The sequence below is a fragment of the Erinaceus europaeus genome, chromosome 17 (assembly GCF_950295315.1).
Source record: "Erinaceus europaeus chromosome 17, mEriEur2.1, whole genome shotgun sequence".
NCBI classification, from domain to species: Eukaryota; Metazoa; Chordata; class Mammalia; order Eulipotyphla; family Erinaceidae; genus Erinaceus; species Erinaceus europaeus.
The window spans coordinates 63,116,510-63,133,504 of NC_080178.1; the positions used below are offsets into that span (position 1 = coordinate 63,116,510).

Genomic DNA, 16,995 nt, shown 5'->3' on the forward strand with positions numbered 1-16,995 from the left:
ATCACGAAAGTTAGGGCAGAAATAAATAACATCGAGAATAAGAAAACCATACAAAAGATCAATGAAAGTAAATGTTGGTTCTTCAAAAGGGTGAACAAAATCGACAAACCTTTAGCCAGACTCACAAAACAAAAAGGGGAGAAGACCCAAATAAATCGGATAGTAAATGAAAGAGGAGATATCACAACAGACACTGCAGAAATTCAACATATCATGTGAGGCTTCTATGAACAACTATATGCCACCAAGCTAGAGAACCTGGAAGAAATGGACAATTTCCTAGATACCTACCAGCTTCCAAAACTAAGTAAAGAGGAAGTGGATAACATGAACAGGCCCATCACAGCTAATGAAATTGAAACAGTTATCAAAAATCTCCCCAAAAATAAAAGTCCTAGACCAGGTGGTTTTACAAATGAATTCTACAAAACCTTCAAAGAAGAACTAATACCTCTACTTTTAAAAGTCTTCCAGAAGGTTGAAGACACTGGAATACTCTCTGCCAGCTTCTATGAAGCTAACATCACTCTGATACCAAAAGCAGACAGGGACACAACCAAAAAAGAAAACTACAGACCAATATCTCTGATGAACATAGATGCGAAAATACTGAACAAAATTCCAGCCAACCGGATACAGCAGTATATCAAAAAAATTGTTCATCATGACCAAGTGGGGTTCATCCCAGGCATGCAAGGTTGGTTTAATATACGTAAATCAATCAATGTGATCCACCACATCAACAAAAGCAAGACCAAAAACCACATGGTCATATTAATAGATGCAGAGAAAGCCTTTGACAAAATACAACATCCCTTTATGATCAAAACACTACAAAAAATGGGAATAGATGGAAAATTCCTGAAGATAGTGGAGTCTATATATAGCAAACCTACAGCCAACATCATACTCAATGGTGAAAAACTGGAAGCATTTACACTCAGATCAGGTACTAGACAGGGCTTCCCACTATCACCATTACTATTCAACATAGTGTTGGAAGTTCTTGCCATAGCAATCAGGCAGGATCAAAGAATTAAAGGCATACAGATTGGAAGAGAAGAAGTCAAACTCTCCCTATTTGCAGATGACATGATAGTATACACAGAAAAACCTAAGGAATCCAGCAAGAAGCTTTTGGAAATCATCGGGAAATACAGTAAGGTGTCAGGCTTCAAAATTAGCATTCAAAAGTCAGGGGCATTCCTCTATGCAAACACTAATTTAGAAGAAGTTGAAATCCAGAAATCAATTCCTTTTACTATAGCAACAAAAACAATAAAATATCTAGGAGTAAACCTAATGAAAGAAGTGAAAGACTTATATACTGAAAATTATGACTCACTACTCAAGGAAATTGAAAAAGACACAAAGAAGTGGAAAGATATTCCATGTTCATGGGTTGGAAGAATTAACATCATCAAAATGAATATACTACCCAGAGCCATCTTCAAATTTAATGCTATCCCCATCAAGATCCCAAGCACATTTTTTAGGAGAATAGAAAAAATGCTACAAATGTTTATCTGGAACCAGAAAAGACCTAGAATTGCCAAAACAATCTTGAGCAAAAAGAACAGAGTTGGAGGCATCACACTCCCAGATCTCAAATTGTATCATAGGGCCGTTGTCATCAAAACTGCTTGGTACTGGAACATGAATAGACACACTGACCAGTGGAATAGAATTGAGAGTCCATAAGTGAGCCCCCACACCTATGGACATCTAATCTTTGACAAAGATGCCCAGACTATTAAATGGGGAAAGCAGAGTCTCTTCAACAAATGGTGTTGGAATAAATGAGTTGAAGCATGCAGAAGAATGAAACTGAACCACTGTATTTCACCAAATACAAAAGTAAATTCCAAGTGGATCAAGGACTTGGATGTTAGACCACAAACTATCAGATACTTAGAGGAAAATATTGGCAGAACTCTTTTCTGCACAAATTTTAAAGACATCTTCAATGAAATGAATCCAATTACAAGGAAGACTAAGGCAAGTATAAACCTATGGGACTACATCAAATTAAAAAGCTTCTGCACAGCAAAAGAAACCACTACCTAAACCAAGAGACCCCTCACAGAATGGGAGACTACCTTTACATGCCATACATCAGACAAGCGTTTAATAACCAACATATATAAAGAGCTTGCCAAACTCAATAACAAGACAACAAATAACCCCATCCAAAAGTGGGGGGAGGACATGGACAGAATGTTCACCACAGAAGAGATCCAAAAGGCCAAGAAACACATGAAAAAATGTTCCAAGTCTCTGGTTGTCAGAGAAATGCAAATAAAGACAACAATGAGATACCACTTCACTCCTGTGAGAATGTCAGACATCAGAAAAGGTAACAGCAGCAAATGCTGGAGAGGGTGTGGGGTCAAAGGAACCCTCCTGCACTGCTGGTGGGAATGTAAATTGGTCCAACCTCTGCGGAGAACAGTCTGGAGAACTCTCAGAAGGCTAGAAATGGACCTACTCTATGATCCTGCAATTCCTCTCCTGGGGATATATCCTAAGGAACCCAACATATCCATCCAAAAAGATCTGTGTACACATATGTTCTTGGCAGCACAATTTGTAATAGCCAAAACCTGGAAGCAACCCAGGTGTCCAACAACAGATGAGTGGCTGGGCAAGTTGTGGTATATATACACAATGGAATACTACTCAGCTGTGAAAAATGGTGACTTCACTGTTTTCAGCCGATCTTGGATGGACCTTGAAAAAATCATGTTGAGTGAAATAAGTCAGAAACAGAAGGATGAATATGGGATGATCTCACTCTCAGGCCGAAGTTGAAAAACAAGATCAGAAAAGAAAACACAAGTAGAACCTGAAATGGAATTGGCATATCGCATCAAAGTAAAAGACTCTGGGGTAGGTGGGTGGGGAGAGTACAGGTCCAAGAAGGATTCAGAGGACCTAGTAGGGATTGTATTGTTATATGGGAAACTGGGGAATGTTATGCATGTACAGACTATTGTACTTACTGTTGAATGTAAGACATGAATTCCCCAATTAAAAAAAAAAAAGAAAGAAAACAAGAACTTTTCTGGGGATCTGTGACGTCTCCCCAAGAATGCCTTTGTAATCACTCAAAACATCAAATAACTATGAAGTACACTGGGCCAGCAGGATGCTTTGTGAAATATGCACAGAGTTCTTACTTGAGCTGCTGAAGAACTAATAGCTTTCCTTTGGGGGTGAAAATAAAAAAAGAAAAGACTGGAGCCAGGCGGTAGCGCAACGGGTTAAGCGCACATGGCACGAAGCACAAGGAACAGAAGAAGGATCCCAGTTCAAGCCCCCAACTCCCCACCTGCAAGAGAGTCACTTCACAAGCAGTGAAGCAGGTCTGCAGTTGTCTGTCTTTCTCTCCCCTCTGTCTTCCCCTCCTCTCTCCATTTCTGTCTGTCCTATCCAGCAACAACAACATCAATAACAACAACAATAATTACAACAATAAAACAACAAGAGTAACAAAAGGGAATAAAAAAATCTTAAAAAGAAAAGACAAGCATCTTCCCTTGTCCCCTTTCACTGTAACAGAAAACAAAATTAAAAGCAAAATACAGTTGGCAATGCAGAAGATGCCATTTGGTCCCAACTGTAAATTTTTTTTGTAAATTCTTATTTGTATATATTAATAATTTAACATTGTCTTATCCTGTAAATTTTGAGTAGCTCAAGAGCCAAGTCTTGAGTCTTGGAAGTAAAGAGGAGTATATGACAGCTGAAAGTGCTATAGAGATAATCTGACTTAACCAAGGCCTGGCACATAGTCCAACAACCACACATCCCAGAATGAATGAATGAAATGTTTACTGTAAAAGACAGTCTTCTCACCCACTTGAAGCCTCTGCTCACAGTCTGGCAGCTACCAAACTCCTACCTCAGACCTGGTCCCATTGAAGTCACATGTATGTATCACATTCAGCCTAGACCCTATGGGAACATGTTTTCTCCAGGCTGGCTTCACGGGCGGGTAACAGACGACCAGGGACTCATGGTTGAGCTGTAGGCAGTATCTCTTTATTCATGCAGGACGCAGCACAATCTAAGACGAGCTAAGTTAAACTCAAAGTACAGTACCGTAAAACTCACAATGCTGTCTTTATATATACTTGCCAGGTAAGGTAGAAACAGGATGTGACATAGAGAGGGTGGAGAGAAAAGTGACTGGTGAAAATCAGTGTGACAAAGAGGGGGCAGATTAGGCGAGAATCCTATCACTGAACCACAAATGCCCTGGAGGGAGGGTGGAACTTGTTAACAGTGGTTATGTAAATAGAATGAAGTGGTTATGTAAATAGAATAGTGTTAAGCAGGGGGGATTTAAACCAAATGAAACAGAAGGGGTCTCATGCATACCAACAGGAACAGCCAGTGTATGGATAAATGGCTTCCCCTGGCCTGAGACATTAATAGGGTATAGCTGCCTCCCTGTCATATTCTGAAAGTAGGAAAAATGGTAGGTTTCTTTTTCCCTTTGTAGCCTAGTCCTGCCCAGAACATTGAGACTGATCTTCTAATCATTATTGGGCATGCCCAGGCCTCACACCACTTACCTTCTGGCTCTCAGGAAACACTGCCTGTACTGAGAGTTTACTCAGATCCTGTACACAACATTGGCATTGGAATCCCAGATTAGCAAGGACCCTCAAGGTCCCCTGACTTCCACTACCCTTATCACACTCCAATTGCTATACTAATTCTTTCTGAGTAGAGTTCTCCCCAGAACATTCCTGGGCTATGGAGATCAAGAACTGAGCTGCATTAATTTCTCCATTTAAAACAGTTAATGAAGGAGAAATAGAATTACTGAGTATTACTAATCCTAAAGCAGCTTTTGCCAGGCCTCACTTTCCCATTGGCAGAATTGTCAGGGCGGGCAATGTGGGTTCACTCTTGATTCTTGGTGGTTTAAAGTGTGCTCTGAGTGCCTCAGCAGCTTGTAAAGATTTGGGTGTAAGGAAGAGCTAGCCATCACTAGGCAGGCTGCATGTTGTGAAGCCAGCCAGCTTTTCCTGTAGTGACAACTGTATCTCCTTTCAGTACTGCTACTTCTCCTACCAGACCTCCACCTCTTTCCTCTCAGCCAGCTGCCTGTGGAGACTTTCCTATATAGCTTTGAGGACATGAACCTGACAGCACACACAGACAAAAAAATTCAATGAGCAAAAAGATGAATCATAGATAAGTGTGTGGAATCACTGTATTACAGCACAAATATAAGCTCCTTAAGAAAAAAAAAAAAAGGGAGTTGGGCTGTAGTGCAGCGGGCTAAGCGCAGGTGGCGCAAAGCACAAGGACCGGCATAAGGATCCCGGTTCAAACCCCGGCTCCCCACCTGCAGGGGAGTCACTTCACAGGCGGTGAAGCAGGTCTGCAGGTGTCTATCTTTCTCTCCTCCTCTCTGTCTTCCCCTCCCTCTCCATTTCTCTCTGTCCTATCCAACAACAACAACAATAATAATAACTACAACAATAAAACAACAAGGGCAACAAAAGGGAATAAATAAATTAAATAAATATAAAAAAAAGACATGAGAGAGAGTGGAAAAGAAGCCAGAGTGCCATTCCTAGCTGAGCAATGCTAAGGATTGAACCAGGAGTCTCAGGCATGCAAGCCCTGCACTGACCAATGAGTTGTTTTCCTGGCTGCCAGAGGTAAGCCCCTTAGAAGTAGAGTTAATGACCCCCTGCCTGCCCGAGACAAGAGCAGTTTGATAACAGGACCATGAGTATGTGCTTCATGTCAGCTGCAGCCTCAGGAACTCCCAAGGGCTATACAGATTGTTAGTCATTAACGTATTCTTTCTCCCCACAGCTGGGTATGTTAGAGTCACACATGGAACTGTCACAACTCAAAGGACAAATGACTTGTCCAGAGCCATGTAACCAAAGGGAATGAGGCTTCAAACCTGTCAAGAAGATGACCGCCCTTACTCTTTCAGATGCACAGAAGAGTCTGAGCCACTGTTCTCAGCTCTACCACACCAGTTGTGGTTATTATATTTTATTAATTATAAGCAAAAAATCCTTTATGAAATAATCTGCTAAAACATCTTATAGATTCTCTATCAAAATAATGAGTGGCATTCTTCATGAAATAGAACAAACCTTTGATTTTATTTGACCTGAACTGTAGTTTCCTCATCCATGAATGGGGAGAATGAATACCTATCTCTGGGGGTGTGGTGAGAATGAAACAAGATCAGGTCTGTGGAGTATCTTTTCAGCCACTTAACCATCCAACCACTAGTCCACAATATTAACCAAAGGACCAAAAAATGAGAGGAATCCGCATCATCTCTTAGAAGTGATATATATATATCCATTGTGCTAACCTAGGTAACTTCTCTGTCTCCAGGACAAGACTGAAGCTACCAGCAGAGCCCTGTCTCGCAGACCCTGTCGCCCCAGACCTAACTTGCTGCCTCCCAACCTGCCTGAGGAACAGACTCGTAGGATCGCACGGATATTTTCTTCCCAGTACTCCCAGAAAAACTAAGAACAAGAAACTGAGGGGAGGACCCACCTGCTCTACCTCCACTGAGTTTGACTTGGCTCTGTCAGAGCCCCGACACCACCAGCCCAGTCCACAGGTTCCTTGAGACCCAGACTACCCCAGCTAAAGGAGAACCCCAAACTAGCCTGTGTCCACCTGCTGGTACTGCAGCTACCTCCTTCTGTGGTTGGGCAGAGGCTAGAAACAGTGGCCCCAAGTGGCCCACCCATTTTAGACCAAGAGACTGAAACTGCCATCTTTGGCTGAAAAACTTCCCAGTGTTCTTGGCATCACCTACTACTAACACGAGCCCACCATATGCCCAAGTCTGATGGCTATTTTTGCCTTAAAAGTGTATGGGTTTTTTTTTTGTGTGTGTGTGTGTGTGTGTGTGTGTGTGTGTGTGTTTTGGGGGGTGGTGTAGGGGTATAGACTGTACAGTGTGCATAGTTGGGGAAATCCTAGGGCTCTCCATTTGCTTGGGAATAAGGGCATCTTATAGATATGAATTATTTTTCTTTTGTGTTGAATTAATAGGAAAAGAGGGGGAAGTCACCTCCTTCAAAGGTTTATCTGATTATCTGAAATTCTAACCATGCTTTTAATTTATTGTTTTTACCCATCTCTGACATTGTTCCTGTCTTTGTTTTAATAAATTCACATTGGCATTTGTATTTTGTGCACAAGTGTTTCCTGAATTGGCCAGGACTGGGGTTAGGAATTCACTTGTTCTCTCAGGTAGAAAACTTGACAACCACACAGTCCCTGAGAGAAGCTCATCTTGAAACTGGGACTAGGGTCTGCAGGAGACTTCAGGTACAGATTAGGGTGGGCTGGTATTTCTTTTGCTGGTACCTCAAATCTGTCAGCAAAGTGGAGGGGTGTCCTGGATAAGCCTGCTTAGAATGCCCCATCTCTGTGATGAGAAGTTCTGATTTAAACTGTTGGGCTTTAGATACTTGAGCTGCCATTGTAGACAAGGGCTTGTGGGGAAAATAAACAGATAAAACTGAACAGAAGGCTGGGAGAGAAGGTGGGAGGGACCACAAAGAGGGTCCTGCTTTCCCTCCCAAAACAGGTCAATTTCCTTAATCCTCAAAACAACTCTATCATCTATGCATCATGATTTCCATTTTATTGTTAAACTGAAACTTACATTCAAGCTGGAAAGTGAATTGCCACACAGCTCCAGAGGTTGCTTATGCACTCCATTACTGCCATTAAGTGCTCTGAATTTGGAGAATTTGTAGGGAAGCCTGGACTAGAGCAGTCAGGAAAGTCTTCTGTTGTATGCTTTACATTGGGTAGTTCTCCCCCGTTTATAAATCGTTGTTCCTGAATAAAGAAATACAGCTTCCCTGCACAGCTGTATGTCTCTGGTCGTCTCTGTTACCCGCCCGTGAAGCCAGCCCGGCCAGCTAGAGCCCTATGAATTTTTAACAACAGTCTTCCTACAAGAGAGAAATCTGGAGATCGCTTTCTCTCCTCTCCTCTACTCTACTCTCCTCTCCCGGATCAACTAGGAATAGCAAAGGAGACCACCCGGACCGAAACAAGACAGGACTAGAATGACCACAGGAACCCAGTAAATCATCCGTGAGTACAAACATGCGTGGCTGGTGACAGAGAGGAGAGAGGGGCCTAAAGAGAGATTAAGTGACTGCTAACAGTTTATCAGTGGAGACACCACCTCCAGTCAGCTCCACCAACAAGGGGACAGCTGAAGGGAGGAAAGGACTCCCCAGAGACTCACCAAGTGCAACTCTGAGTCTCCATTGCTACTACCCTCAGAATCTGGAGCAGCAACAGGGAGGGACACCAGGGTACAGAGATCTAACCGGGAAACTCAGGAGAAGACCTATACCTCAGTGGCATAGCTGAAGGGCTGTGAAAGTCTCTTTGCATAACCACTGGATTATCTCTGCCACACCCTGCTTTATCTCTTGGTCAGGAGTCAGTGATTAAGCTAAAAAGCCTATTGATAGTTTAAAAGGCCTCAGGCTCCCATAGCCTACAGGGAAGAAAAAAAAAAAAGGCTTTTACACCACTGGGCTCCAACTCAGGGATTGAAAAAACTGTTAACTTCCACCACGGTAAAACCTTTAATTAAATTACTTAGACACAAGTCAATCCAGGCAATAGTGATCAATAATTTGAAAAGCACTGATAAAGGGAACTCATAACATAATATATAAAATGGTTAAAACAACAAAAAAAAATATTGGAGACTCGAACCAGGACAAGAGTCCAGCTAAAAGTCCTCCAGAGGGTGAAGCACAAAACAATGAGTTCAACATCCAAACATTAGCTAAGGAAATAACAGGAGTGAGTAAAGAATTTGAAAAAATTGTAATCAGAAATGCAGGAACAACAAATGAGAATATGGAAGAAAATTATAATAATCTCATGGTTATTAGAGAGCTGAAAGCTGAAATCGCTGAGCTAAGAAGGCAACTAGCTGAACAAGCTAAAACAGTATCAGAGCAGGGCAACAAAATAGATGAACTCCAGAAAGCAGTAGAGGGCAGAGAGAATAGAATCAATGAGGCTGAAGACAGAATTAGCAAGATTGAGGATGAATTAGAGACAACTAAAAAAGAAGTAAGAGATCTCAAAAAGAGATTAAGAGATGCTGAAAACAACAACAGAGTCCTATGGGATGACTTCAAAAGAAACAATATACGCATTATTGGCTTACCAGAGGAAGAAAGAAGGAGAGGAAGAAAGCATTCTCCAGGCCATAATAGCTGAAAATTTCTCTAGTCTAGACAACACCAAAGACATAAAGATTCAAGAAGCCCAGAGGGTCCCAAACAGAATTAACCCAGATCTAAAGACACCAAGACATGTCATACTTAGATTGGAAAGGAATAAGGATAAAGAAAGGATCCTCAAGGCTGCAAGAGAAAAACAAAGAGTCACCTACAAAGGAAACCCATAAGATTAGCAGCAGACTTCTCCATACAAACACTACAGGCCAGAAGAGAATGGCAAGATATCTATCGAGTGCTCAATGAGAAAGGCTTTCAGCCAAGAATACTATATCCTGCTAGACTGTCATTCAGACTAGATGGAAGCATCAAAACCTTCTCAGACAAGCAACAGTTGAAGGAAGCAACCATCACCAAGCCTGCCCTGAAAGAAGTTCTGAAAGGTCTCCTATAAACAACCAGACCACCACAAATAGGACATATATCATAAAACTCTACAAGAATGGCGTTAAAATATCTTCAATCTTTGATATCAATAAATGTCAATGGCCTGAATTCACCTATTAAAAGACACAGAGTAGGAAGATGGATCAGAAAACACAACCTAACAATATGTTGTGTACAAGAAACTCACCTAACTCAACAAGACAAACACAGACTTAAAGTGAAAGGATGGAAAACTATCATACAAGCCAATGGCCCACAAAAAAGGGCAGGAACAGCTATTCTCATATCTGACATGATAGACTTTAAAATAGATAAGATTAAAAAAGATAGGAATGGACACTATTTAATGCTCAGAGGATCAGCCAATCAAGAGCACTTAACAATTATTAACATCTATGCACCCAATGAGAAGCCATCTAAATACATCAAACTTCTACTGAAAGAGCTACAGCAATATATTAACAGTAACACAATCATAGTAGGGGACTTCAACACCCCACTCTCTCAACTTGACAGATCATCAAGGAAGAAAATCAGTAAAGACATAAGGGAGCTAAATGAAGAGATAGATAAACTAGAACTATTGGACATTTTCAGAGTCATTCATCCCAAGAAACTGGAATACACATTTTACTCAAATCCACATGGATCATTCTCAAGGATAGACCATATGTTAGGCCACAAACACAGCATCAGCAAATTCAAGAGCATTGAAATCATCCCAAGCATCTTCTCAAACCACAGTGGAATTAAACTAACACTTAACAATCAACAAAAGATTAGTAACAGTACCAAAATGTGGAAGCTCAACAGTACACTTCTTAACAACTTCTGGGTCAAAGAGGAAATCAAGGAAGAAATCAAAATGTTTCGAGAGTTCAATGAAAATGAAGACACAAGCTATCAAAATATTTGGGACACAGCTAAAGCAGTCCTAAGAGGGAAGTTCATAGCTATACAAGCACACATTAGGAAACAAGAAAAGGCACAAATAAACAGCCTGATTGCACATCTTAAAGACCTAGAAGAAGAACAACAAAGGAATCCTAAAGCAACCAGAAGGACAGAAATCACTAAAGTTAGGGCAGAAATAAATAACATTGAGAATAGGAAAACCATACAAAAGATCAATGAAAGTAAATGTTGGTTCTTCGAAAGAGTAAACAAAATCGACAAGCCTTTAGCCAGACTCACAAAACGAAAAAGGGAAAAGACCCAAATAAATCGGATAGTAAATGAAAGAGGAGATATCACAACAGACATTGCAGAAATTCAACATATCATGCGAGGCTTCTATGAACAACTATATGCCACCAAGCTAGAGAACCTGGAAGAAATGAATGATTTCCTAGATACCTACCAAATTCCAAAACTAAGTAAAGAGGAAGTGGATAACATGAACAGGCCCATCACAGCTAATGAAATTGAAACAGTTATCAAAAATCTTCCCAAAAATAAAAGTCCTGGACCAGATGGTTTTACAAATGAATTCTACAAAACTTTCAAAGAAGAACTAATACCTCTACTTTTAAAAGTCTTCCAGAAGATTGAAGACACTGGAATACTCCCTGCCAGCTTCTATGAAGCCAACATCACCCTGATACCAAAAGCAGACAGGGACACAACCAAAAAAGAAAACTACAGACCAATATCTCTGATGAACATAGATGCGAAAATATTGAACAAAATTCTAGCCAACCGGATACAGCAGTATATCAAAAAGATTGTTCATCATGACCAAGTGGGGTTTATCCCAGACATGAAAGGTTGGTTTAATATACGTAAATCAATCAATGTGATCCACCACATCAACAAAAGCAAGACCAAAAACCACATGGTCATATCAATAGATGCAGAGAAAGCCTTTGACAAAATACAACATTCCTTTATGATCAAAACACTACAAAAAAAAATGGGAATAGATGGAAAATTCCTGAAGATAGTGGAGTCTATATATAGCAAACCTACAGCCAACATCATACTCAATGGTGAAAAACTGGAAGCATTTCCCCTCAGGTCAGGTACTAGACAGGGCTGCCCACTATCACCATTACTATTCAACATAGTGTTGGAAGTTCTTGCCATAGCAATCAGGCAGGAGCAAGGAATTAAAGGAATACAGATTGGAAGAGAAGAAGTCAAACTCTCCCTATTTGCAGATGACATGATAGTATACATGGAAAAACCTAAGGAATCCAGCAGGAAGCTTTTGGAAATCATCAGGCAATACAGTAAGGTGTCAGGCTATAAAATTAACATTCAAAAGTCAGTGGCATTCCTCTATGCAAACACTAAGTTAGAAGAAATTGAAATCCAGAAATCAGTTCCTTTTTCTATAGCAACAAAAACAATAAAATATCTAGGAATAAACCTAACCAAAGAAGTGAAAGACTTGTATAATGAAAATTATGAGTCACTACTCAAAGAAATTGAAAAAGACACAAAGAAGTAGAAAGATATTCCATGTTCATGGGTTGGAAGAATTAACATCATCAAAATGAATATATTATCCAGAGCCATCTACAAATTTAATGCTATCCCCATCAAGATCCCAAGCACATTTTTTAGGAGAATAGAAAAAATGCTACAAATGTTTATCTGGAACCAGAAAAGACCTAGAATTGCCAAAACAATCTTGAGAAAAAAGAACAGAACTGGAATCATCACACTGCCAGATCTCAAACTGTATTATAGGGCCATTGTCATCAAAACTGCTTGGTACTGGAACATGAACAGACACACTGACCAGTGGAATAGAATTGAGAGCCCAGAAATGAGGCCCCACACCTATGGACATCTAATCTTTGACAAAGGGGCCCAGACTATTACATGGGGAAAGCAGAGTCTCTTCAACAAATGGTGTTGGAAACAATGGGTTGAAACATGCAGAAGAATGAAACTGAATCACTGTATTTCACCAAATACAAAAGTAAATTCCAAGTGGATCAAGGACTTGGATGTTAGACCAGAAACTATCAGATACTTAGAGGAAAATATTGGCAGAACTTTTTTCCGCATAAATTTTAAAGACATTTTCAATGAAATGAATCCAATTACAAGGAAGACTAAGGCAAGTATAAACCTATGGGACTACATCAAATTAAAAAGCTTCTGCACAGCAAAAGAAACCACTACCCAAACCAATAGACCCCTCACAGAATGGGAGAAGATCTTTACATGCCATACATCAGATAAGAGTTTAATAACCAACATATATAAAGAGCTTTCCAGACTCAACAACAAGACAACAAATAACCCCATCCAAAAATGGGGGGAGGACTTGGACAGAATATTCACCACAGAAGAGATCCAAAAGGCCGAGAAACACATGAAAAAATGCTCCAAGTCTCTGATTGTCAGAGAAATGCAAATAAAGACAACAATGAGGTATCATTTCACTCCTGTGAGAATGTCATACATCAGGAAAGGTAACAGCAGCAAATGCTGGAGAGGGTGTGGGGTCAAAGGAACCCTCCTGCACTGCTGGTGGGAATGTCAATTGGTCCAACCTCTGTGGAGAACAGTCTGGAGAACTCTCAGAAGGCTAGAAATGGACCTACCCTATGACCCTGCAATTCCCCTCCTGGGGATAGATCCTAAGGAACCCAACACATCCATCCAAAAAGATCTGTGTACACATATGTTCTTGGCAGCACAATTTGTAATAGCCAAAACCTGGAAGCAACCCAGGTGTCCAACAACAGATGAGTGGCTGGGCAAGTTGTGGTATATATACACAATGGAATACTACTCAGCTGTAAAAAATGGTGACTTCACTGTTTTCAGCCGATCTTGGATGGACCTTGAAAAAATCATGTTGAGTGAAATAAGTCAGAAACAGAAGGATGAATATGGGATGATCTCACTCTCAGGCCGAAGTTGAAAAACAAGATTAGAAAAGAAAACACAAGTCGAACCTGTAATGGAATTGGAGTATTACACCAAAGTAAAAGACTCTGGGGTGGGTGGGTGTGTGGGTGGGGAGAATACAGGTCCATGAAAGATGATGAATGACATAGTGGGGGTTGTATTGTTAAATGGGAATCTGGGAAATGTTATGCATGTACAAACTATTGTATTTACTGTTGAATGTAAAGCATTAATTCCCCAATAAAGAAATAAATTATTTAAATAAAAAAAAAGAAAAGAAAACATAAGTAGAACCTTAACTGGAAAAAGAAAAAAAAAGAGAGAGAAATCTGGGGGTGAGAGGGAACCAACAGAGGTTGTTCTTGTGCAGCTGAGGGGCCAGAGAAGAGACCAGCCACTTCTCTGACAGGTCCCCTCTAGTCTCTGTTGCCTCATTTGCTAAGCAGAAATAATAGTCCCAGCTTCCTAAGGTTGGTGTGAAGATTAAACAAGATGACATTTGTGTATGTGCTTGGCACACAGCCAGTGCTTGGTAAACGTCAGCCCCACCTACTCCTCCCCAACTGTCAGGGCAAATCAGGAGAGGGGCAAGCACACCAGTAACAGCCTCCAAGTGCCGCCCTCAGAGGGCAAAGTGGTGCAAAAACTCCAGGAGAGATGGGGGTCCTCCTTACTGGTCAAGTGCCCTCAGGCCAGGTTCACCTCCCCAGAACCTCCCTCTCATCACCAACTTTCATGGCTTGAGGCAGCTCAGGACCTACAGAGGAATCATTCTGGGACCCAGGCCAGAGACATTAAACCTCAGGTGAAGAATATTCCTTCCAAATCCTCATCCAGCTCCTGTAAATAGCCTTAAATAACCTAATGAGATAAAGTTAGGATAATACCACAAGAGGACTTGAACTCCTAGGTCAAGGGCAGCCTCTGATAACACAAAGGTTACAAAGAATGTTATTGATCAGTAACTTCTCCCTGATAGTTGGCTCTATTTCCCAGTGATAGCTCAGAGGTGGAATGCCTTCAGGATCCTGCAACAATGGAGTAAAGGCATGAGGTACACATGTGTCCCCAACACAAGTAGCCAGCATCTCCCCTACTCCTGTTGAGCGCTTGAGTCTTCCACAGAGATATAAAAATGGATATCTGAGCATCCACAGGGTGGTTGACCCCAGCTCATAGCAGTCAAATGTGGATTCTGAGGACAAAGCCAAAGCACACCAACCTCACCTGTCCTTTTGTTGTTAACACATTGCCAGAGAATGAACTCAGGGTCTTGTGCATATGCCAAACCACCAAACTATCTTTCAGACTGAACTTTTTCCATTTTCCCACTTAGAAAGATAAGGGGGGTGGAGAGGGAAACACCACAATGCCACTCCTTCATCCATGGAGCTTACCCGGTACCATCCATGATGTTACATGGTGCCAGAGCTCAGACCCAGGACCTTGTGCATGATAACAGGCACAAGCAGGTAAGCTGCCTCCTGGTCCTGCAGCCCTAGCACCCTCCTTCCCTCAGAACATTAATGGCACTGCCTATCCAAGGAAGATAGGCACAGCCTGCACTTTGTACGGAATGTGCATTGCTGACCACCTGCCTTGAGGCCATAGCCACAGCCCCTGCCCTGTCCATTCCCTCCCCTTCCCTTCTCATCCCGCGTGCCATGTCTTCCCTGCCCCACCTCCCCTCTTTCTTCTGTCACCTGGGTTTCAAGTTCAGAAGTGACCACCCTCACCTCAGTGCCTGCACGGAGGCCCACAGGAGCTACTGCGGAAGCCCTTCCCACCCAGCCCACAGCCCCTCGGTGCTCCCTCTAGCTCCAACAGTACTGTGCTAGAGCCTCCAGGTTTCCTGTCACCTACAATGGTGTCAAAAATATCCTACAATTCACAGGCTAGAGTCCTGTCACACACTAGATGTATGGCTTGGTAAGTCATTGTCCCTTCCTGACACTCAGCTCCCTGCTCTGTAGGGTGAACTTTGTAAATGTTAGGCTCCTCCATCATAAAAAGGCATGAAGAGCGGACATATGACAACATGGATGAACTCTGAGTGAGGACAGTCAAAAACTGGCACACACTGTGTGAGCGGAGAATCCAGAACAAGTGAATCTGTAGGGATAGAAAGAGACTAGAGTCCCTGGTCCTCACCTGCAGGGAGGAAGCTTCACAATCTCAAAGTAGTGGTGCAGGTGTCTCTCTTCCTCTCTCCCCTTCCCACTCAATCTCTCTCTGTCTCTATTAAATAAACCAACAAATAAATAAAATACTTTTTAAAGGTTTTAAAAAGTAGAGGGTTGGGGAGATAGCATAACAATTATGCAAAAAGATGTTCAAGTCTGAGGTTTCAGAATTGAATGGCACACACTAGTATATGTCAAAGTTGAGCAGTGCTCTGGTCTCTCTCTGAATCTATTACATAGAAAATAAATAGAGTCAGGCAGTAGCACAGTGGGTTAAGCACACGTGGTGCAAAGTGCAAGGACCAGTGTAAGGATCCCGGTTCGAGGCCCCGCCTCCCCACCTGCAGGGGTGTCGCTTCACAGGCAGTGAAGCAGGTCTGCAGGTGTCTGTCTTTCTCTCCCCCCCTCTGTCTTCCCCTACTCTCTCCATTTCTCTTTGTTCTATCTAACAATGACATCGATAAAAGAACAATAACTACAACATCAATAAAAAAACAAGGGCAACAAAAGGGAAAATAAATATAAAAAAAAATTTTTAATAAAATAAAAATAGGGTGGGGGTATAGCATAATGGTTATGCAAAGAGACTTTCATGCCTGAGGCTCTCAAGTCCCAGGTTCAGTCCCCCACATCGCCATAAGCCAGAGCTAAACAGTGCTTTGGTAAAAAGAAAAAAAGAAAGAAGGGAAGAAAGAAAGAGAGAAACATATATATATATATATATAAAATGCAGTCTAGGAGGTGGCACAATGGATAAAGTGTTGGACACATGAGGTCCTGAATTTGTTCCCCAGTAGTGCATAAACCAGAGTGATGTCTGGTTCTCTTTCTCTCTCTCCTGTATCTCACATTAATAAGTAAATAAATAGTTTTTTAAAATAGATAGTGGTTCCCTGGGGTTCTGCAGGAGGGAGGAGAGGGAAGTGACTGTTGATGTGCTAAGAGATCTGAGAGGAGGTGATGAAAGTATTGCACAGTTGACTGTGATGGTTAGTGACTGCATAACTGCAAATGCACGAAACTGAAGTCATATTGTACTTTTAAAAACTGAACTGTACCCTTTAGGTGACTTGTATGGCATATGAATTATCTCAATAAAACTGTTATTTTAAAAATCTTAAGAGGTGGCTCCACAGTTATGTGCCCAAGTTTGATCCATGGCATCACATATGCCAGAGTGGAATAGAGCTCTGGTGTCCCTTGTGAAATAAGGCTTTGTTTTTTGTTTGTCTCTAGGGTTATCGCTGGGGTTCAATGCTGGC

General features: G+C 41.5%; 1 protein-coding gene and 2 long non-coding RNA genes across 5 annotated transcripts in view; 2 read left to right on the top strand and 1 right to left on the bottom strand.

Annotated features, from left to right (window-relative positions):
- C2CD3 (C2 domain containing 3 centriole elongation regulator) overlaps positions 1-7,196 on the top strand; it is a 116,976-nt gene extending 109,780 nt beyond the window's left edge. The window contains exon 33 of the mRNA XM_060176841.1: positions 6,385-7,196. Coding sequence (XP_060032824.1) covers positions 6,385-6,525 — 141 coding nt within the window. The 3' untranslated portion in view covers positions 6,526-7,196. The remainder of the gene's footprint in view (positions 1-6,384) is intronic.
- LOC132533884 (uncharacterized) overlaps positions 1-16,995 on the bottom strand; it is an 89,858-nt gene that overhangs the window by 35,289 nt on the left and 37,574 nt on the right. The window lies entirely within an intron of this gene.
- LOC132533885 (uncharacterized) lies at positions 2,629-5,554 on the top strand. The gene is made up of 2 exons (XR_009545637.1): positions 2,629-3,969; positions 4,396-5,554. It is a non-coding gene; the product is annotated as an uncharacterized LOC132533885 (long non-coding RNA).